Source organism: Mesoplodon bidens, assembly GCF_964165515.1.
Source record: "Mesoplodon bidens genome assembly, chromosome: 15".
Classification (NCBI taxonomy): domain Eukaryota; kingdom Metazoa; phylum Chordata; class Mammalia; order Artiodactyla; family Ziphiidae; genus Mesoplodon; species Mesoplodon bidens.
The window spans coordinates 50,254,039-50,277,501 of NC_138171.1; the positions used below are offsets into that span (position 1 = coordinate 50,254,039).

The window sequence follows — 23,463 nt, forward strand, 5'->3', positions numbered from 1 at the left end:
CCCGGCCGGCGACGACCCTGGTTTGACCTCTCGGTCCTGCCCTGGCACGCGGCCCCGACCCTCCGGCCCGCCCGCCTGGGGCCCCGCTCCGCCCGACTTCTCCTCGGCCGCCCGCCTCGCTGTCCTAGACAGGGCCGGAGCCGCCTGTCTTCTGCAGGAGGCGGCCCCGAGCCCGCGGAGGGAGTCGGTGACAATGCCTTGTCACCTTGTGTTATCATTGCCTCTGCCCTGTCAGCCCCAGGACTGCCCCTTTTAGGAAATGGCTATGGACACCTGCTGTGCGTCAGGCACTGTAGGTGTAGGTGCTGGGGCTGCTGGAGTGGACCTGAGAGAGAAAGTTTTCGTTCTCAGGAAGCTTACCTCCTGGTGGGGAAGAAACGGAAACTGTTAAAAACTGATCTTTAAAATAAAGATAATGTTAGGTGTTGATCTATTAATTAAGTTCGGGGTCAGTCTGATGGGGGGTTTAGGGGGCAGCGGTGGTACATAGGATGGTCAGGGAAGGAAGGTTACACGGAGAACGCCAGGTTCATAAAAACCTGATCTATGAAGATCTGGGCAAGACTGTTCCAGACAGAGGGAAAAGGAAGTGCAAAGGACATTAGGGGAGCGGGCAAGGAAGAGGTTGGCCTGTTCAAGGAACCGCAATATATCCTGTGTGGCTGTAGAGTGGTGAGAAAAGACAGGTGGGCAGAGACCAGATGTAGGACTTTAAGAGCCATGATAAAGAGTTTGGATTTTGTTCTAAATGCAACGGGAAGGCACCGGAGGGTTTAGAACAGGAGAGTGACAAGGGCTTATTTAATCTGTAAATAGAGTGTCGATTGTAGGGGGGAGGGGTAAGAATGAAAGCAGGGATACCAGTTAAGAAGCACAGTAGTCCAGGAGAGAGAGAAATGTAGCTTTAGCTAGGAAGAGAGTAGTGAAGATAGGGGATGATGGGCAGATTGGATGTTTTGTAGGCAGAGGGAAAGACTTGCTGATAAATGGGGGAGGGGTTGAAAGAAAGAGAGGACTCAGGGAATGACTCCTAAATTTTTGGCCTGAGTAGTGGGGTGTTTGATGATACTAATTTTTGAGGTGGGATGTGGGGAGGGGCTTAGCTTGGATGGAGAAACAGAAAATAAACAAGACATTGGCATAATTTATTAGCAATACAGATGGTCTACCACATACAGTTTTGCTGTCTAGTGGAGATTTCCTTTTCTTCCATGGCTCATGGACTAAATCACCATTAACCCTGACTTTGAGCCCAGCTCTTTCTTTCCCAGTTAGTTCCCCATGAGATGCTCATTTTCTCCATAAACGCCACCTAGGTCATCTCTAGAAAGACCTAGAAGAGTGACATCTGTCTCTATTTTTGGAATGCCTACATGTCCACAGAACTCAGCAAGTTTCAAATTCCACCAATCCAACAGACTTGCAGAAGTGCAGAGTTACCAGTATCACCACATAGATTGGGTAAGGAAGTTTGATTGCTAGCCTGCAGACTTTCCTGTCCAAACATTGGTCTCTTGGGGGGGGTGGTAGTTTTTTTATTATTATTATTAAACCATTCATTTTTCCTCTGCCACAGAAACTGATACAAGCTGATTTATGTGTTCCAGGGATTTAGACATAATGCGTATCACATTACTTCAGGAGGTTTCACTGTTTATTGTTGTTTAAACACTGGAGAAGTTTGGTAGAGTCATATTCTTGGCTTCTTTCTGGTGTTTCTGTTGCCAAGTAATGGAAGAAACTCCAACTATACAGTTCTGAATTCTCAAATAATGTCCACTGATGTTCACTACTGGGCAGTTGATGAGAATCCTAGGGTGAAATGTTGGAACATTTGCCTATTCTAACTCCAGCTAAGTGGAACGATGACTTGATTCTTGTGTTTAAACAATACAAGTATAAATCCTTCCTTCTACCCAGGCATCCCTTCCTGGTCCCTCCAGCCTTTGCCCCTCCACAAAATGTTCTGGATCTAAGATTAAAGCATAAAAACAACCAGTACACAGTTAAAAGAATTTAAAACATTTTTTTACCAGGTTAATAGCTCCATATCACTATAGACAATAGTCACCTATCCCATTCCTTACCAACCAGGATGTGGGGTGGGTGGCATGGGCAGGACCAAATACTCTGTTTACAAATTTCCCATTAATCCCAGTAATTTGGGGCTGTTTTTAGCCCCAAGTCTCATTCTTGCTTGCCAGTGTACCTAGTGTTTCAGAGTCTCAAGGCTCTCAGGACAGGACAGATCAATTCTGTTCTCCTCTATATCTCAGGCTAGATTTTAGTAGAGACAAACCCTAGGAGTTAGGGACAGGTGGTGTGATGGAGTAAAAAGAATACAGAACCATATTTCAGTCCTGCCTGTGCTACTGACTTGAACTTGGGAAAGTCATGTCACCTCTCTGGGCCTCTTTCCCCTATCTGACCAACAGACTCCCAGAGTCAGGCACTCTGCTTCAGTGATAGCACTTCCCCATCCTCTCACCCCTAAGCAAACCAGCTAGGGCTTTTCTATTCAGAGAGAGGATGAGCCATGAGGCTACTTAAGGCAGAAAATCCTTGAGGACCCGGAAGAACATAGAAGGCCCCCAGGAGGGAGCTATGCTGGCAGCCTGAAGTCATAAATAGTCATTCTGTGGTTGTTAAAGGGCCGTGAACACAGCGTGCTTTATCGTGATGGATGGTAGGCTTCAGCCCAGCAGAGGCTGAATCCAAATGGGACCTCAGGGAAAGCTGTGGAGGGGAGTGTGCAATCACTCTTCTCTTTAAGGAGGATCTTTGACCTGCTAGGATAGAGAACACACTACCTCCCTGGAGGTTAAGTTTACCATCCAGGCCAAGAATGTGGTGGATGCACCACATGTGTTCACCTGGGGTTTCTGGGACTAGACAAAACAAAAGAGCTAAATCCAGAGGTTAATAGTTTGTGCCTTGAGCTCAAGTCTCATTTAGTCTCATGGATTGGGTTCTGTTGGAGCTGACTTGGAGACAAGAGATTATTGTCTACTGTGCAGGAAGTTTATTAGGGTGTGCTCTTAGGATCGACCCCTGTGGGGGAAGAGAAGGAAGCAGGATTGGACAGAGGGAGCAGTTTGACTGTGGTGCAGTCACAGGAGGCTTTGGCAGAGCCCAGGGGGAGCTCTGAAGCTGGGATGGCTGTTCTGAGTTGTTCTGAGTTGGAGTAAAGGGGCCAACCAAGCCTTTGTATCTCTGCATGGACCAGTCATTGGATGTTAGTCATGGGGCATGACCTTGGGTAAGGCGGCTCTCCAGCCAAGGACAATTCCTTGAGAGTTGACAGCTGACAGCAGGCAACCTACAACCTCCCCAAGAACTGGGGCCTAGGTTCTCCTGTCCTGAAAGGGGACTAGGCATGACAGTGCAGCATTTGCAACAGTGCACCCACTGTGCTGCACAGATCCACTTGCTTCTTTTTCAGTTCTGAAAGCAGCACCTTTAGGACCCTGGTGGACGTCTTTTCCTGTGGGAAACTTATAAGAGGAAAGTTAGTGGGACAAAGTATAGCTCTTGCTGCTGCTGCTGTAGCTCACCTTAAGGTGTAACTGACATACTCATCATTTCCCTCCTCTCCTCTCCATCCTAGATTCCTCTCACCCTCTGCTAGCACCTCTAGGTGGCTCATGGCGGGGTGGCCCAGACCTCCATCCCTGAGGGGGGTGAACCACTGGTTCCCATATACTTCTCAGGCTGTGGCTACTGTTTTTGTCCATTTACTGTAAAATAGGCCAAAGGAGAACTAAGAGACACCCAGGTGGATCATGTGGGTGCCATATCATTCCATTTTACTACTGGTGAAAAACTGAACAATCTTAGTGCTTCCCTGTGCTGAAGGCTACGTATGCTTCTCCTCTACCGGGGATGGGGTCCTCATTATTACCTGGACAGAGGGTCCAGCTCCAGAATCCCATCTTAGCATCTACTCTTTCCTGTTGTCCCTGGCACAAGCTGTTGCAGGTTGGGTTCTCTAGGAAATACTCTTGAGTTGCAGGACATTTATTGAGGAGTGCTCTTGGGACCCACATCTATGGAGGGAGAGAAGGAAGCAGGATCTGGCAGAGGGAGACGTCGGGTTGCAGTGCAGCCATAGGAGGACCTCAGCAGACCCTTTAGGGAGCTCTGAAGCTGGGATGTCCCTCTAGAGTTGTTCAAGTTGGGCTGAGGGAGCCAGGTTTTTTACCCTGCATTGATCAGTCACTGGATGCTAGCTGCCCCGGGTAGGTGTGATGTTGGGGAAGGGGTTCTCTTCAGCTACTGGCAGGGTTGGGGTAGAGGGAAAGTAATAGGTCCTTCAGTCCTGAAGGGGGAATCTGGGCAGCACAGCACCCATAACAATTTGTATCCTTCAGCTCCACCAATCAGTGTGATCTTGGCATTCACAATATAGAGTTTTCAGTCTGGGATGGAGGGAAGGTGGATGGACCCTGTGTGCCAGGCACTGATATGCTCCCCTCACAGGACCTTAAATGCTGATGTGCTTTATTCCTTCAAACTCTCACCATTCTCTACCGACAGGAAAATGGAGGAAAAGGATGCATTTTATAATAGAATTAATTTGGTGTCTGGACAGAAGCCTTGCCAGACTGGAGGAGGAAACAGGCGATCTATCACAAGGCGCTACCTGCAGGAGATGCCTTGATGTTGAGAGTAACAGGGAAGGGGATGACTCTTCGCATTTCCTCTGTCTCAGCCACTACAACACAAGATTTATCCAACCGGAAATCTGCCCTGGTTTATTGTCTGGGTAGAGCCACAGAAACAGCTGAATAAGCTGGGACCTCCCAATTTACCATGGAAATCTTTGCACACTAATAGGTGCTTGATTACTATTTGCTGAAGCCATGAACACAAGAGGCTTTGCCTTTCAGTTTCATCAGAGTGGGGATGACAATAGGACCTACTACATTACATTGTTTTCTGTTTCTTCTAGAATTTATTTTTGATACTTCATACTTTCCTAAAATTGTCCACTCCGTCTGCTTTTTAAATCTAAGTTCCAAGAGGATAGAGCCCTTGCTTGTTTTGTCTACTGTTGTGTCCCCAGCATCAGCAAAAACCACAGAGCGGGCTTCCAGTAAATATTTGCTGTATGAGTAAACGTGTCTGGGGGAGGAAGAATTATTTTGGAAAAAAAAGAAGGAAGAATTAATTCCTCTCCTAATCGTGACTCATTTTTTTCAGGCCACCCTTGGCCTTTTCTTATTCAGAACATCCGTGAAAAAAGTGCAGTTCCAAAGCAGTTGGCGCGGTTGATGTAACAGTATTTGAAAACACCATTATCGGGAGCGCAGCAGGGCATCTGTGCTCTTGTATGAACTAGCTATGATCCTCCTCCGTAGACCATTCACATCTTTGAGACACCCTCCTCGGGGCTTCCTCCACCGTCTCCGTTTCAGTTTCCCAAGAATGGGTGAGGAACCCACTGTGAGCCAGGAACTGTGCTAGTCCGTAGAAGTTCTGTTTTTCTGCACCAAAATTTTCACATACTGCATTTTCCAGGGTCCACTGGGGACCTTGTGGTGACCGCACTGCAGCGCAACGTCTGGGCGGCGTTGTCGCAGCGTCCCCTGGGGGCCAGCCCGAGATCTCCTCGCCGCCCGCGGTCGGCCCGCAGCGCGCCGGCTCCCGGAGGGTTCGAAACAGTTGGGAGTTGGACTGACTCCAGCTTCGGTTCCGGGAGACCCTCTTGATCGGCCTGCCGTCCCGGGGCCATGAAGAAGGCCGTCCACAAAAGCGTTAAGGGTAACTGGGTGATGTCCTGGGGACCAAGACTTCTTCTCTTTTCCTCCTCTGTAAAATGGGAAAGTCACACCCTTGGGCCTCTCACCATCATTTGTTTACCAAACTATAAGTTACATACAGGAAGAGCCCCTCTCCCCTTTTTAGTGTACAGCTTTGTGAGTTTTGATAATCATATATCCACGTTTAACCACCACCACAATCAAGATGTGGACGTCTCACCACCCCCAAAATTACCTTGTGATGAAGCCCCTTTGCTGCCAGCGCCTTTCGCCACCCCAGTTCCTGACACTCCTGATTGTTTTCTATAGTTTTGCCCTTTCCATGGAGAATGTCACAAAAATGGAATCATATGGTATGGAGTCTTTTGAATCTGGCTTCTTTCACTTAACACTGCTGTCTTTTGAGACTGGGCTTCATAGTAGATTATATCATGAGCACTTTAATTTGCAAGCTGAGGTTGGAACTCAGACCATGTCTATGATGCCAGTTCTCTGTTTGCTCAGAAGCCAGAGGCTCGAGGAGGGGATGACCTGTAATCCTGAAAAGTCTTGAAGATGGTACCTTCTTTATACTAGGTTACTTTATTTTCCAGACAGAGAGCATCTGTGGTTTGGGGGAGGGTGAGGTTGGAGATAGGCAAGGACACTTGCTTGGAGTCGAAAGGGCCATGAAACCACCCAGCTCCCTGCAGCTGAAGATGTGGGAGCATGGGAAGCCCCTCCCCCAGCAGTGGGGAGGACTCCTGGGCCCCCCAAACACCACAGTCACATGGATTTGGCAAAGGTTTGGCAAGGTAGCAGTTTGTCACTTCTCCTTAAGGAAAAGTGTTGTGTGTGTGAAATGCTGGAAGAGTGTGCTGAAAACAAGTTTCCCCAGAAGCTTCCTGTAGACTGAAAATGAGTCTCCTCAGAGGCTTCCTCTTGGGAAAATAACTTGTTTTAAATCACTCCTCCATCTTCGAAACTTTTCTTGTGGGATTTAGTTTTGTAGAAAACATACTTCAACACCTCCCTACCCATTTTTCCTGGATTTTCCTCCCAAATGCTTTTTTTCTACTGTCCATTTCCACTGACATTGCTTGGGTGGCATGCTCTGGGTGAACGCAGTAACCCTTTCATTTCTCATTTCCACTCTGGACCCCACAATCCATATAAGAGCCAGAGGTTTTTGTTTGTGTGTTTCTTTGAAGGCAGACCTTAGCTTGTCCTGCTGAAATTGCTTCTAAGCTTTTCCAGTGAGGTAAACCTGCCAAGCAGCCTGTCTGCTCTGCCTTTGCCCCTCCTGCCTGCCCCCTACTGGTCTCCTTTATGTTCTTTCCTGTCTCAGAATCTTGATCTAATTTGCTCTCTCCCATCCTACTTTGCTTAAAGCTTTCCTGTTGGTCTTTTCGACCTCAATTCAGATTTTACCTCCTCTGTGAAGCCTTGACCCACCTTCCTCATGGGAGACATTAGCCTGTTGATCACCCTCAGAGCTCTCTGAACTTTTCCTTCATAGCATGTGTCACAGTTTGTTGTTCAAAATATGTTTACATGATTCATTGATATTTGTCTCAGCCACTAGGCTGGAAGATCCATGAGGGCAAGAAACACTTAGGTTTCCTAGCACACTGCCCGTATCAATAACTATTTGTTAAGTGAATGGATAATAATAACTAACACTAATTAAATATTCACAATGTGCTAGGCCCTGTGCAAAAGCCCTTTAACTGTCTCCTTTAATTTTCATAACAACCCTCTGAGTGGGCATTTTTATTATCATCACTTTACTGATGAGGAAACTAAGGAAGAGAGAGGTTGAGTAAGTGCCCCAAGGGTCTGGCTTTCTACTGTTATGCTGATGTCTAGGTGAAGGACTAAAACAAATCTCTCCTTTTTTAGAAAGACAAATCGGCCTCAAGGTCAAGCCATCTGTACACAACTTGAGCAAAACTCTGCAGACCAAACTCACTGTGGGCAGCCTGGGATTCGGCCTGATCATCATCCAGCATGGGCCCTACCTTCAGATCACCCACCTCATTAAGAAGGGGTCTGCAGCCAGGGATGGAAAACTCCAGCCAGGTGACTGTGCTTTCCCCTCGCCTCCCAAACACTCCACCTCTTTCTCCCTCCCATTTGCCTTCAGGGAGACTCAGGTTTCACTGTAACAATGATAATGATGACATTGTTTGAGAGCTTTCAATGGGCAGGCCAGTTGGTATTACTTGTATAACCTTCGCTGTTGGGCGTTTTTATTCATTGAATTCTTACAATAACCCTCTAGGTAGGAACTATTATCATCCCTCTTTTACAGGTGAGGAAACTGAGGCTCAGTGAGACTGAGTTCCTTGTCGAGGTTCACCCCCATCTAGCAGGTGGGATTCATATACAGGCACAGCGTCACTCCAGCGTTTATGGCTCTCTGTGGGTAAAGCTTTCTTCTTTTGTAGGCAGTATTAATCATCATTAACATTTAGAAGCATGATCTTATTTCACCCTCCTGGCAATCCCTGAGGTAGATTCTACATTAAAAAATTTTTTTAAATTTTTTAATAGACCTCTATTAGAGTATAATTGTTTCACAATACTGTGTTAGTTTCTGTTGCACAGCAAAGTGAATCAGCCATATGCATACACATGTCCCCATATCCACTCCCTCTTGAGCCTCCCTCCCATGCTCCCTTTCCCACCCCTCTAGGTCATTGCAAAGCACTGAGCCGGTCTCCCCATGCTATGCTGCTGCTTCCCACCAGCCAACTATTTCACATTCGGTCGTGTATATATGTCGACGCTACTCTCACTTCGCCTCAGCTTCGCCCTCCCACCCCATGTCCTCACGTCCATTTTCTATGTCTACCTCTTTATTCCTGCCCTGCAACTAGGTTCATCAGTACCATTTTTTTTTTTTTAGATTCCATATACATGCGTTAGCATATGGTATTTGTTTTTCTCTTTCTGACTTACTTCACTCTGTATGAGACTCTAGGTCCAGCCACCACACTGCAAATAACTCAGTTTTGCTTCCTTTTATGGCTGAGTAATACTCCACCGCATGTATGTGCCACACCTTCTTTATGCATTCATCTGTCGATGGACATTTAGGCTGGTTCCATGTCCTGGCTATTGTAAATAGTGCTGCAATGAACATTGTGGTACATGTCTCTTTTTGAATTATGGTTTTCTCAGGGTATATGCCCCGTAGTGGGATTGCTGGGTCATATGGTAGTTCTCTTTTTAGTTTTCTAAGGAATCTCCATACTGTTTTTCCATAGTGGTTGTATCAATTTACATTCCCACCAACAGTGCAAGGGGCTTCCCTTTTCTCCACACCCTTTCCAGCATTTATTGTTTCTAGACTTTTTGATAATGGCCATTCTGACCGGCAAGAGGTGATACCTCATCATAGTTTTGATTTGCATTTCTCTAATAATTAGTAATGTTGACCATCTTTTCATGTGCCTCTTGGCCATCTGTATGTCTTCCTTGGTGAAATGTCTATTTAGGTCTTCTGCCCATTTTTTAACTGGATTGTTTGGTTTTTTGCTATTGAGCTCCATGAGCTGTTTGTATATTTTGGAGATCCTTTGTCTGTTGTTTCAGTTGCAAATATTTTCTCCCATTCTGAGGGTTGTCTTTTTGCCTTGCTTATGATTTCCTTTGCTGTGCAAAAGCTTTTAAGTTTAATTAAGTCCCATTTGTATATTTTTGTTTTTATTTCCATTACTCTAGGAGGTGGGTCAAAAAAGATCTTGCTGTGGTTTATGTCAAAGAGTGTTTTTCCTATGTTTTCCTCTAAGAGTTTTATAGTGTCTGGTCTTACATTTAAGTCTTTAATCCATTTGGAGTTTATTTTTGTGTATGGTGTTAGGTAGTGTTCTGATTTTATTCTTTTACATGTAGCTGTCCGGTTTTCCCAGAACCACTTATTGAAGAGGCTGTCTTTTCTCCATTGTATATTCTTGCCTCCTCTGTCATAAATTAGGTGCCCATATGTGCATGTGTTTATCTCTGGGCATTCTATCTTGTACCATTGATCTAGATTTCTGTTTTTGTGCCAGTACCATAGTGTCTTGATTACTGTAGCTTTGTGGTATAGTTTGAAGTCAGGGAGCCTGATTCCTCCAACTCCGTTTTTCTTTTTCAAGATTGCTTTGGCTGTTCGGGGTCTTTTTTGTTTCCATACGAATTGCAAAATTCCATACAAATTTTTTGTTCTAATTCTTGAAGAATGCCATTGGTAGTTTGATAGGGATTGCATTGAATCTGTAGATTGCTTTGGGTAGTATAGTCATTTTCACAATATTGATTCTTCCAATCCAAGAACATGGTATATTTCTCCATCTGTTTATGTCATCTTTGATTTGTTTCATGATTGTCTTATAGTTTTCTGAGTACAGGTCTTTTGCCTCCTTAGGTAGGTTTATTCCTAGGTCTTTTATTCTTTTTGTTGCAGTGGTAAATGGGAGTGTTTCCTTAATTTCTCTTTCTGATTTTTCATTGTTGGTGTATAGGAATGCCAGAAATTTCTCTGCATTAATTTTGTATCCTGCAACCTTACCAAATTCCTTGATTAGATTCTACACTAAACCACCTTACAGAGAAGGAATCAGATATTTAGTAACTTGTACCTTGCCACACCAAGGAGTGGGGATTTGAACCCTCTCTGTTACACTCTTTGTCAGTACTGCCCTGCTTCTCTTGGCTTTGGGTGAGTGAATTTTCCATCCAATTCAAGACATTTTCCCAGTGCCTACTCTGGGCCTGGTGCTGTGCTCAGGAGTCAGGGACGCACAATGGGATGGTAAGGTGGTGGGAAGGAAAGACCATTCAGTGGAAGCTGGCCTGAATTCAGGCCCAGGCTCTGCCACTTTCTAGTTCTGTGACCTTGGACAAAGTCCCTTAACTTTCCTGGCCTTAGTCACCTCATCTCTAAATTGGGATAATACCACCTTTGTCAGAAGTTGCTAGGATTTGATGAGATAATCTTTATGAAAGTGCTTTGAGGACTACAGTTCTATGGAAATACTGGCAGTCATTTCTCTTAGGCTGTTCTTACTTAGAGATTCTTTAGACTGGTATCTTTTTTGTTGTTGTTGTTAACTAAAAATGATTGTGGTACAGGAGCCCCCAGTGGATTAAACCACTGGTTTGCAACTCTGGTTACCTATTAGAATTACCTGGAGACCTTTTAAAACAAAAATGCCTTGGCCCCATGTCCCCAGAGGTTCTGATTCAATTGGTTTGACTTTGGGGATAGGGCAGTTCATGGTTTAAAAGCTCCTCAGGTGATTCTAATTGCAGCTAGGGTTAGAAGCAGTGGGTTAAAGAATTAAGTAGATCGGGCTTCCTTGGTGGCGCAAGTGGTTGAGAGTCCGCCTGCCGATGCAGGGGACACGGGTTCGTGCCCCAGTCTGGGAGGATCCCACATGCCGCGGAGCGGCTGTGCCCGTGAGCCATGGCCGCTGAGCCTGCGCATCCGGAGCCTGTGCACTGCAACGGGAGAGGCCACAACAGTGAGAAGCCCGTGTACCGCAAAAAAAAAAAAAAAAGAATTAAGTAGATCAATAATGCTATTATAAAAGTTTACCTCACCTTAAAATCCAAAGCATTTTCTCCACATAGAAAATGATGCTGGGGAACAAACTGACAGAAAGAGAGTTCTGGACTTTCCAGACCAAAAGAACTCTAGGCCGAGTTCCATGGGCCTTTTCTGCTTGTTCTCCTTAGCTTCTCTGGGGTCAGGGGACAGATGCTGGTTGATAACCAGAGTGCACACTCACTAGAGTGGGACAGGAGTATGCTTTCATGCACATGAAACACAATCTCCTGGTGGGGCTACAGTTAGTGGGCTCCCGGAGGTCAGAGGCAGTCTTGAATTCACCTTTTAAATCCATGACTTACCTACAGCCCTGGCACATTTATTATGTCTGTGCTTGATAAATGAATAGCAAGTATCTGTCCTAGGCATTTTGCAAGGTGTTTCCACATCTATTATCTCATTTAATCCTTGCAACACTCCTGGAAGGTAGAAAACAAAATCATAGAGCCTTAGAGAGATTAAGTAATTTGTTCAATACAGAGCTAAGTGGTCAGAGCTGAGACCTGAAACCATATCTGCTTAGAAAGCCCATACCTTTGACTAGAAAAGAGATTTCAATAGAGAGTAAGTCCAGGGCCCCAAATCTCTTCAAGACAAGTCAGCCACTTCTCTTCAAGGTCTAGGTTTCAAAGACTCTGTAAATCAGTCCTTTTGACAATGATTATGAGATTTTGAGAGGTGATGGTCTTAGAAACCTGATGTTTTTTTGACCCCATTAACTCCCAGCCCCATTATTTCTCATTCATGTGCTTTGAATTTCTCTCTTTTTGGTGTTTAATAATAAGGCTTCATCTTGATTTCCTAATTAGTTTATTCTGGCTAAACTTTAAAATCCTTTTGGCCAGTATAGCTTTAGCAAACTCTGATATCCAGAGTCTTAAGAAATTAATATAGCTTTTTTTTCCTTTTCTCAGAGAAATTAATATAGCTTTGAAGGTAAATACAAGTCATGCACTGGTCACCACCCTTACTAGGCCACATTCATTCAATAAGCATTTCCTGAATGCCTGCTCTGTGTAGGCATCCTGCTACGCACTGTAGTATACTGATGAGCCAGACATACATGGTCTCTAACCACACAGAGCTTATGGAATTTACAGCCTAGTTTGTAGAGATGGTAGTGGCTTGGCTGCTGCAAAGTTGATTAAATATAGGTAATCGAGAAAGTTTATAAAATGTGGTTCCTATAGCCCATTAAAACAGAAAATGTATAATGTTGATATTCATAAATACCAAATTGGTGTTTCTTTATGAAAGGCAACGTTAATGTCTATTGCCAGAGTACTCACATTCACACAATGATATGTCTGGTTTACAGCCAGGACGGTCAGGGAATTAAGCTGTTTATTTTCTGCCCTCTTGATAAAAGTCACCCTTTAACAACATAATCAAGCAGAATGACAAGCCATAAACACTCCTTTTAAGATTAGGCAAGTAGTGCTTCCCTGGTGGCACAGTGGTTGAGAGTCCGCCTGCCGATGCAGGGGACACGGGTTCATGTCCCGGTCTGGGAAGATCCCACATGCCGCGGAGCGGCTGGGCCCATGAGCCATGGCTGCTGAGCCTGCGCGTCCGGAGCCTGTGCTCCGCAACGGGAGAAGCCACAGCAGTGAGAGGCCCGCGTACCGCCAAAAAAAAAAAAAGAAAGAAAAAAAAGATTAGGCAAGTAAGCTCAGTGAGGTTTTCTTCCTCCCCCCACCATTTTAACTAACCTCCTTAGGGTGAACAGTTTTAGATCGCACAATCTGCAGGTTGCCGGGAGAAGCCCTGTTTCATTCTGAAGTTAGCCCCAGCTATTTTTAAAGACCAAAGTAGGTTTTCTTCACCCTTCTAAGTATTCATTTTCTTTAATACTGTGAACTTTTGTTTCTGATAGGATCTAGCACTATGGAAATTTGTCCTTGGCATTCCTTGGAGGCTTCCTTTGGGATGAGAATAATTCCCAATTATAGCACAGTGGGGAATAGTATCAGAGAATGTACTTCATCTTGACTCTTTTCTCCTCTGAGGTTAGTCTTCAGCTGTCTTTGAGGTTGATTGAGGGGTCTCTAGCTTCCCATGCACAGAGAGGTGAACATCTCCTTTGGGACTCATTGGGGTCACTTTATCCGATGTTAGCTATAAAGTATCCATGACCATTTGGCAGGATGTTAGTACTAGTAAGAGCTGATGACTAAGATTTTACCCAATGTGAGTCTGTCTGTCCTTAAAGAGCAATCTCCCTATATTCCTTCCTCTCTTGCTGAATGCCCTTGTAGTAGTCAGAGGTCTTCAATGCAAGCAATAGAAAAGTTCTGTTAAGGCATTGGATTTAGAACACTGACTGACAGAATTGCCAGAAAGCCTGGAGAACCAGGTTTAGAAAATGGTGAGAGAACAAAGGGCCATGGAAACTGGGTGCTCCTGTCACCTCTCTGCATCTCCTGCTCCAGGTTCAGTGACCCAGGGAGACTGACAAATAACCGGACATAGTTTACATGTTCATGCCCTAGCTGCTGCGTACAAGTGAATAATTGGTCTTTTTAACATCCAGTTTGGAGGTCCAGGGGCTTGCTGTCAAGATGTGGCTCTCTTCCTATCTGCTGGGGGCTCAGGAGCTCCATGGTTGGCCATCACCCTCCCCTGCCTGTTCAGCACTGTGCTATGGTAGGGGACCTAGCCGTCAAATCCCTTTGAGCTGACATACTCTCTGTATACATAGCTTAAACTTAATTAAAGCATGCTAATTGTCCAGTGTTTCATGTAGAATTACTTGCTCAATGAATACTATGTAAGGGCAAACATTAAACTGAAAGGCTTGACGTTTAATATGGTCTACTTACTGTGGAGGGCATTGGAAATGGCCAGGCAGGTATAATAGAAAGTAGGTCATTTATTCACTTAGTGCAAGTGGTTTGTTCTTTAATAGTAATAGCCATTTATTTTACTTGAAACAAACACATTTTTAGAATCCTAAAGGATGATTCAGATTATAAATGGTTTTTAGCCTCTGTCACACCAAGGACTTTAGAAATGTTGTAAAAACGTGCTACAATATCTACCACCACACTATTAAGAAACATCTTGCATGTAGTCTTCATTATTCAAAGGATACTTATGTCACTAAGAGAGTCATTTTTATTAAATAAAGGCTGAAGCCTGGCTTTGGTTCAAAATGAACCAACAATATGAACCCATAATATGAAATACCTCACCCCCCAAAAAAAAGAAAGAAAAACATCGCCCAATAAAGCCAGAAATGGTATGATCCTTTTAAACCATTATCTTAATTTTACTGATTTTTTTTTCCTTTTTCAGGTGATGTTTTGATTAGTGTTGGCTATGCCAATGTGTTAGGATATACTCTTCGAGAATTTTTAAAGCTTTTGCAACATATCACCATAGGAACAGTGCTACAAATCAAGGTTTACCGAGATTTTATTGACATACCCCAAGACTGGCAAGAAATATATGATTTAATCCCTGAGACCAAATTCCCAATTACACGGTAAGTAGTCAAGTTTAGGAAATCTTTGTTGTACTACAGAACTCCCCAGGGTCTATGAAGTAGAGTCTTAGTTTAATGTAAGAACTATCAGTTGGACCATGTAGGAGGGATTGATGACACTGCCACAATTTAGTGGGTTTCTAAGTCCTTTTGGAAAGTACAATCTGTAGGACCTAATATGAGGCAGAATGATAAAGGCAAGAGCCTTGGACATGGAGTTAAAAAAAAGACCAGGGCCTCCCTGGTGGCGCAGTGGTTGAGAGTCCGCCTGCCGATGCAGGGGATACGGGTTCGTGCCCCGGTCTGGGAGGATACCATATGCCGCGGAGCGGCTGGGCCCGTGAGCCGTGGCCGCTGGGCCTGCGCGTCCGGAGCCTGTGCTCCGCAGCGGGAGAGGCCACGACAGTGAGAGGCCCGCATACCACAAAAAGAAAAAAAAAAAAAAAAAAAAAAAAGACCAAACTATCCAATGGCAACTCCACCTCCAAACCTACATGCATGACTCCGCCTTTTCCAAAGTTAGCCCTTAAACATGTGCTGTGAATCCCACTTCCTCATTTGTCTCCGGCATATTCAACTTCTCTCTCTGGATCCTTCCCAATAACATTTAAGCCCTTTTAAAACCTCTACCATCTTAGCAAACCCCACCTAATTCCATTCTCCTCTCCTTTCCCTTCCAGCCACTGCCCTGTCCCTTGACTCCAAACCCACTGAAAGAGCTGTATTAGACTTTGCCATTTCCTCAGGAGACACCATTTCCCCCCTCAGTGCAGGCCTTGGCTGAGAGTCCTTTTTCCCAGGGTCCCCTACAACCTTCATATTGCTGATTTCAGTGGACTCTGAGAGTCTTTATTTTGCTTGGTTTCTGAGCAGCATTAGACACTGTACACTTGACTCTGGTTGAAACATCATTTTCCCCAGACTTCTGGGATACCATACTCCCATTATTTTCCTATTTCCTCTAGTCACTTCCTTTTGATCTCCTTTTACCCAACCTTGGAGTTCCTCAAGGTTTAATCTTTGGCTTTCTTCTCTCAATCTCCTAAGCAAACTCCTTGATTTCTCTAAAAATAGAACTACCATATGACCCAGCAATCCCACTACTGGGCATATACCCTGAGAAAACCATAATTCAAAATGAGACATGTACCACAGTGTTCATTGCAGCTCTATTTACAATAGCCAGGAATGGAAGCAACCTAAGTATCTATCGACAGATGAATGGATAGAGAAGATGTGGCACATGTATACATAAAAAGAAATGAAATTGAGTTATTTGTAGTGAGGTGGCTGGACCTAGAGACTGTCATACAGAGTGAATAAGTCAGAAAGAGAAAAACAAATACTGTATGTTAACACAGATACATGGAACCTAAAAAAAAAAGGTTCTGAAGAACCTAGGGGCAGGACAGGAATAAAGATGCAGATGTAGAGAATGGACTTGAGGACACGGGGAGGGGGAAGGGTAAGCTGGAATGAAGTGAGAGAGTGGCATGGACATAGATACACTACCAAATGTAAAACAGATAGCTAGTGGGAAGCAGCCGCATAGCACAGGGAGATCAGCTCGTGCTTTGTGACCACCTAGAGGGGTGGGGTAGGGAGGGTGGGAGGGAGATGCAAGAGGGAGGAGATATGGGGATATATGTATATGTATAGCTGATTCACTTTGTTATAAAGCAGAAACTAACACAACATTGTAAAGCAATTATACTCCAATAAAGATGTTAAAAAAACTCCTTGATTTCTGTGGTTTCTATTAGTATCCATAAATTAATAATTTTCAAATTGTATTATCTCCAAACTCGTATAAACACCCACTTGATATCTGCATTTGTATGTATCATAAACCCCTCAAACTCATTATGCCTAAAATCAAAAGCCAGTTTGCCACTGTCCTAGTGGAAGAACACTCACATAGTCAAACAGGTCAGATATTTACGGGTTGTGCTTGATTTCTCCATCTCCCTTTTCTTTAAGTGACAAATACAGTGCTCTGATGCAACAGTGGTCCTTATTAATTCTGACCAGATTCCTGTCCACTAGTTGCTACAGCTGTGCACCTTTGCTTATTGGGATGGGCTCAAAGAAATATGGCTAGTGACTTTACTAAGACTAAAAAATGGTCCATATTCCATAAACATTACTTTAGAGTCCAATTTGTGGCCCTAGGAAGTGATATGGCCAGCAGATGTGCTTTGCTTGTCTCCCTCAGTGTTTTAAACACTGTAGAGAGAAAGGAGGATACGTAGGGGGTGCTTTTCCAGGGGGCAGTAATATGCTATTTCTTGACCTGGGCAGTAGCTACCAAGGTATTTATCATTTTTTTCATTCAACTTTTTTGCATTTTTCTGTGTATTTCAAAAAATTTTTTAATGAAAAAATATTTGAATCGCTAAATTTACAAATCTAAGATTTCATGCAAAGAGTCTTTATCTCTGGTTTCTCCTGAAAAAACTAGAAGATGGGCTTGCATTCCCACATGGTGACAGTGGACTAGAGCTGGGCATTTGTCCCCTTCAGATGAGGTACAGATTGGGGAAAAAATTCCCAATAACTAAACCAATCCTGATTTGATTAAAAATCATTAATGATAATAGTGATAACTGCTTACTATGTTGTGGGCACTGCTTTACAAGCATTATACCATTTAATCCTCATGCCAATTCTTTTTATTTATCCTCGTTTTACAGATGAGAAAACTGAAGCCAATAGAGTATATAAACTTGCCAGAGGCCACAGGGCTAAGTGGTATATGTCTGTCTCCAGAGCAGCAATGTCCAATAAGAACTTTCTGTGATAGTGGAAATGTTCTGTATCTGCGTTATCCCATGTGGTAGCCACTAGCCACAGGTGGCTACTAACCCCTGAAATGTGAAGATTTGTAACTGAGGAATTTTAAATTTTATTCAATTTTAACCAGTTTAAATTTAGCAGCCACACGTAGCTGGTGGACCTTGTATTGGGGAGTTCAGCTCCCGAACCTGAGCTCTTAACCATTTGCTTATAGAACAACTACGTTCTAAGCACAGAGTTTGAGATTCAGAATATTAAAAATCTAAGGATGGCAGATGGACCATTCAAAAGCAAACACAGAACAGCACAGCTTAAGTAAGAGGCTAAAATCCACAAACTTAGGAACAATATCAATCATGTTCTGAATCCCTTTCTTAATTAAGCAAAGTGCTTATAGCTAAGGCATTTTAGCATCTTATGTGGAAGGGGGCGGGGAAGGGGCAGAAGTGGAAGGAGAAGGCTTATTTGGTATGACTTCCTTCAGGAGCAAACAGCACTGTGTGCACAACGGAGAGAATACTCCATATGATGCTCTGGGCAGGCCTAGTCGTATAAAAACTGTTTCCAGCTAACCCTGACCTCTGCTGGCTTGTGGCGTTACTATCTAATGCAGCCTTGTCCTTGACGGTTATCTAATACAGTTACAAAGGATGTCCTTTGCACTCTGAAGGCAAACTGTTCTAGTCCTGAGATCTGAATCTCCTTGCACAGCACTAAATCAAGGATTAAAAGAAAATAGTACAATTAAGACTAGCAGCCCTTAGTAAAACTGATTCCATACCAAATGTCATTTCCAGAAGAGATAAACTTTAGGAAAAGCTTCAAAAGCTTAGGAGCAAATAAAACAGGCAGGCCTGCAAGGATGTTAGTGAAAACACCAGTAAGTCTGATGGCTTGGAGGGACTGGGGTAGGGAAGAAATCTATTTCCTATTAGCAGGACAGAAAGTAACAGAGAAAGTAACCGAGGTTCATAATTACAAAGGTCTGGTTTTGGATCTGCTGGCAAATCCAGCACCAGAATGAGGGGTAGCAGGTAACAGACAGCATTTGTTCAGGAAAATAATAGCAGGCACACGTGCTGCCATTAGAAAAGTTCAAGAAACCTGCTGTTGGCAAATTACAAAAAAAAAAAAAGTCTTTACAAGTTTTTGGATGGCAACAGCGAGGTGGAATAGTGAATGATGAGACATTTGGATAGAAGGGTGTTCTACAGACCCACATATGTAAACCCAAATGAGAAGCAAAGAATGATGCTCAGGGGAGGAAAAAAGAAAGACTCAGATTAGCATGTTGAAGATCTTTGAGGGACATTATTTCTGGACATCCCCTTGGAAATCACTAATATTCTGTTATTGCTGATCCCATGTGACCCATGAAAACTGAGTTCTGTGGAGGAGATGGCCACATTGACCTGTCATTCTGTGTGAAGTGAAATTAACCCACCATTAAGGCCTGCTAATATTCTGGTCAATAGTCTGGCTTAAGTCTGTGCAAAGCTTTTTAAAGTAATGTGAAATAATTTAGGGCAGAATTTGATTTCCATTTAGGAACGGAAACAAATTTAAAGGTATTCTTTAAAGGCTGCATCTCGCGGCTTGTGGGGTCTTAGTTCCCCTACCAGGGATTGAACCTGTGCCCTCGGCAGTGAAAGCTCGAGCCCTAACCACTGGACTGCCAGGGAATTCCCTAAAGGTAATTTTAAAAAGAGAAAATTTTCAATAACACAGAAAGGTAGTGTTAAAGTTAAATTGTATTCTTTCTTTTACGAACCAAAGCAGGTTGTAAGACATCTCTTAGGTGATAATGAATGTTCAGACATTAAGAATCCATTTCATTCACTATTCTTTTCATTTCAGCACAACAAAGAAAACTGAAGAGGCAAAAGATGACTCTTTCGCAAGCAGTGATGATGATGAAGATGCAATTTTAGATAAAAGACTTAAGTACTATAAATATCCACAGTCCACTGGGCATTACCCTGCAAGGAGACCAATGTCTATCTCCAGAGAATGGCATGGATATAAGAAGAAGAACTGTACTTTTAGTGCAGGAAAAGACAGTAACTGTGACGTGATGATTCACAGAGACCACAGAGAAAGAAGTGAGAGCCCCTTCTCCATACTGGACAATTGTGAAGCAAGACAACGAAAGCTCGGCCTCCTCTACCTCAGATGCATTTTGGCTCGAAGACTATGCCCATGTTGAAAAGGGCAAGAGTAAGAGTGAACCTGTATCAAAAGTTGGTTAGGCAGCAGTTTGCAAATCTGTGACCACAGGAGCATTTGTCTTGAAAACACCCATTTTTTGTGCACTGCCATGTATACGTTTGCTATACTTACAGGAATATGTGCAGACTTAACATTTCTCTTTCATGAGTGTGTTGTAAAGCCTTTAGAGACCTTCTTCAATGTGATATCCAAAGATTTCCTTGGGGTTTCACAGGCCTTACAATTATTCAGATCCTTAAGACCCTCCTTTCTGAGAAGAATATCTCATCTTTTAGAAAATGCAGCAGAGGAACCCAATATCAGAATGTGTAAACACAGTAGAGAATCTTACTCGTTAAGTATCACATTTTACTTTATTTAGTTTCTCATTTGTAAACTTCAAGTGCCCTACTTAAAAGAAATGAGAGATTTTTGCCTAGTTGTTCACATTCGTTTTCTTCCCCCTTTTCCGCCCCACTTTTACTTTTTTAAAAATATTTATTTATTTATTTGGCTGCACTGGGTCTTAGTTCTGGCATGCGGGACCTTAGTAGCGGCATGTGGGATCTTTCATTGTGGCGTGCAGGCTCAGTAGTTGCGGCACAAGGGCTCTCTAGTTGTGGCGCACGGGCCCTAGAGCACTCGGGCTTAGTTGCCCCACAGTGGGATCTTAGTTCCCCGACCAGGGATTGAACCCGTGTCCCCTGCATTGGAAGGTGGATTCTTAACCACTGGACCACCAGGGAAGTCCCCCTACTGTTACTTTGAATGTTGGGTTGATAGTTAGTTACTTGAAAGAGATAGGATAGAAACAGATGAGGCAGAAGACGAGGAAAAAAACCCACAAAATTCTGCCACAGTGAAGATAAACATAAAATGAAGCAGTGCGAATACAGGATATGACTAGCAGGGAATTTATATTTTTCACAAACAACTCTTCCGCAAAAAACGCAAAAAAGGGGGTAAAACCCAGACCATTTAATTATTCTTACCCAAGAAGACAGACTTTTAACTGTGTTTATCTTAAAAAGCCACCAATAATAATCTGGAAATAGTTACTCTGATAGCCACTTAGCCTTAATTTTTAATAGTTTCTCATGCTTCTGTACTTTATTATTATATTCCTGTTCTCCTTTAAAGCATCTAAAACAAAAACTCAGCATGTTACAAATACTTGTTGATTAGGAAAAACACAAGAAAAACATTTAAACAGAATGTTTTAATGACTTTAGGTCAGCTGGGAACAATTACCTGCATTTATGCTTTACGATATTTCATCTCATTGGAAAAAAAGATAAATGTTATATTAGAGACTTTTCACTTTCATATACTTGCTGCTCTGGGTTGAGAAAATGTTCAGCTCTTTCCTGCAATATGTGTTTCAGTACTACAACTCATCAACGAAAGGTGTATGCCCCAAATTTCCACTTGCTGCCATTGACTTCCGGCCAGAAACAAACTTCTTTGCAGCCTTTAAGTAAACAAACAAAATAAGACAGAAAGTTAATAGAAATAAGCAAGTAGATAAACTTCTGTTCGAGTATTTCATCCTGTTTGTGACTGAGCAAGTGTGGTGCTCTAAATATGAGTGTAGCTGTTAAAGAGAGCAAAGGAAAACCCTTCTGACGTTGCAAAATAGGGCAGAGTCTCCTTGAGCAGAGCTGTACTCCCCTGCTTTGGTATTGCAATGGCAAATAGTCTGAGTCAATAAAAATAAACTAATTGTTAACTTAAAAGTTACACTTTATATCCTAGTATTCTTTATGCTGCTACTTTGAGTCCAAAGGCTGGTTGTTTAGGTTAAGTGCAATACCACGAGGAGCAGTCCCACATTATCTCAGGTCAGCTTTTTTAATAAAGAGACAGTGTTGCAGGCAGCTGGGTTGGACTCACATGATAGTATGGTACATAAGATGAGGATAGCCATTTGGAAGAGTATGTAATGATGAACTTATGGGCCAAGTGAAATCAAGTAAGGGTTGCTATCTTACAATAGCCTGCTGCTTTTTTCTATCCCCAAGGGGAGACCCCTTGGTGAGAAGATGGTTAAGACCTCGACCATGGAAGGGGAGTTGGCATTTTTAATATAGAAGGGACTGATTTTGGGTTCATTCTGTAGTTCATGTACTTGTTAGGCATAGCAGGGAATACAAAGAGGTATGAGACATAGTCCTTGCCCTCAAAACAACTCAATTTTATAGGAAACAATATATGTGAAAAAAAAATAGAGCAGGGGCAGGAGAAGGTCTTAGGTTGAGAAGACTAAAGAAAATCTTGAGATGGTAGATTGCGAAGATTGGCAGGATAGAGAGTTTATTTCTTAGGGGTGAGGAGGAAAATATCAAACTCGACAATTAGGTTGAATCGTATGAAACTGCCAATATTTGACTCTTCTTGACCTTTTAGAATTTAAAATGGTTTAACCTAATGGTAATTTAGTTGCATGAGGAAGATACATCACCCTGAGTTGACAAGGAAGCTATCTGCAGATATGGGGACGAGCCCTTCTGCCTCCACACCAAGTACGTAGGCACCAAACACCACGAGAACAGCATATACAGCCCAAGGAAGGTTACACATTCCTTCTGAAACTGGATCATTAAGGACAAGTTATTTGATGTTAAATAAATTTTCATTTGCTTACATTTATGACATCAGCGTCAGCTACCGAGTCAATCTGCTGAAGGACTGTGGATGGCGGCACATATGAACCAGCACCTAGAGCCTGGGACCCAACTTCATCCAGGAAACCCTCAGAAGACTCCACTGACATTAGGTACCCAGCTTTCAGCTTGTTCCTGTCCAATAAAAGGTGTGTGACTAAGGCAGAAACCAGTTTTATAGAGCAAGGCAAAGTATGTTCCCAAACCCTTAAACATGTTTGGGTAAATATGCAAACTAACAGCTTTGAAATCTTACAGTGCTAAAGGTCTCCATTCTATTTGTTCAATTCACCAACTATTTTAGATACATTTTTGGTGATGGTTTTAGGCATCTCTATTAAAGAACATCCCTATGTGGGCTCTTCTCACTGTCCCTTTAGCAGAATGCTGTGTGCTGATAATATAACTTCCCTTAACCCCACCCCCAGCCCATTTGCGTGCTGGAATTTGTCTCACTGAGGGTAGGGCAAGTGGAGAAGGACAGTATAGGTCTTATAAGTCCCTGTGGCTTAAATATGGGCACAAAAACATCAATTTGAAATAAAACAAAATCCAGTTCATACTTATCCCAGAAAGAAATTGATGTTCAATAAGGCACTTGAGTTATTTAACTCAAACTAATCTCCTTGGCACTCTGTAGCAAGACTTCCATTTAGACATAATTACAATTTAATGTAGCAATTTTACCACACTGTCCACTTAATTGAAAAAAGATTTTACCTGCAATAAACTTTACCAAGTGATTATTAGTTTGTCCCTTCAGCAATGACACCTCACCTTCTCTCTTTCACTATAGGAGGACTAAGAACCTTACAAAAAAAGTATCAACTCCATCAAAATGGCAGAATATAAATATATCTTGACATTAATAACCAAAATTCCATTTTCTAAATGTTGCTGTACCTGGTAAGAACTGTGCCACACTTATTAAGAAAATACATTTTCTTAAATAAATTAGATTTGAAACAG

At 42.9% G+C, this 23,463-nt stretch overlaps 2 protein-coding genes across 2 annotated transcripts in view; one reads left to right on the forward strand and one right to left on the reverse strand.

The window, feature by feature from the left end:
* The first annotated feature begins 5,726 nt into the window (after positions 1-5,726).
* On the forward strand, positions 5,727-21,244 carry PDZD9 (PDZ domain containing 9). The gene is given in 5 exon segments (XM_081257649.1): positions 5,727-5,763; positions 7,644-7,823; positions 14,638-14,827; positions 19,481-19,718; positions 19,720-21,244. Coding segments are annotated over 5 exon segments (792 nt in total). The 5' UTR covers positions 5,727-5,732; the 3' UTR covers positions 19,873-21,244.
* Positions 21,036-23,463, reverse strand: part of UQCRC2 (ubiquinol-cytochrome c reductase core protein 2) — a 30,328-nt gene continuing 27,900 nt past the window's right edge. Inside the window, exons 13-14 of the mRNA XM_081257648.1 lie at positions 22,476-22,629; positions 21,036-21,302 (exon numbers count right to left, since the gene is read on the reverse strand). Of these exons, the coding sequence (XP_081113774.1) occupies positions 21,219-21,302; positions 22,476-22,629 (238 nt within the window). The 3' untranslated portion in view covers positions 21,036-21,218. The remainder of the gene's footprint in view (positions 21,303-22,475; positions 22,630-23,463) is intronic.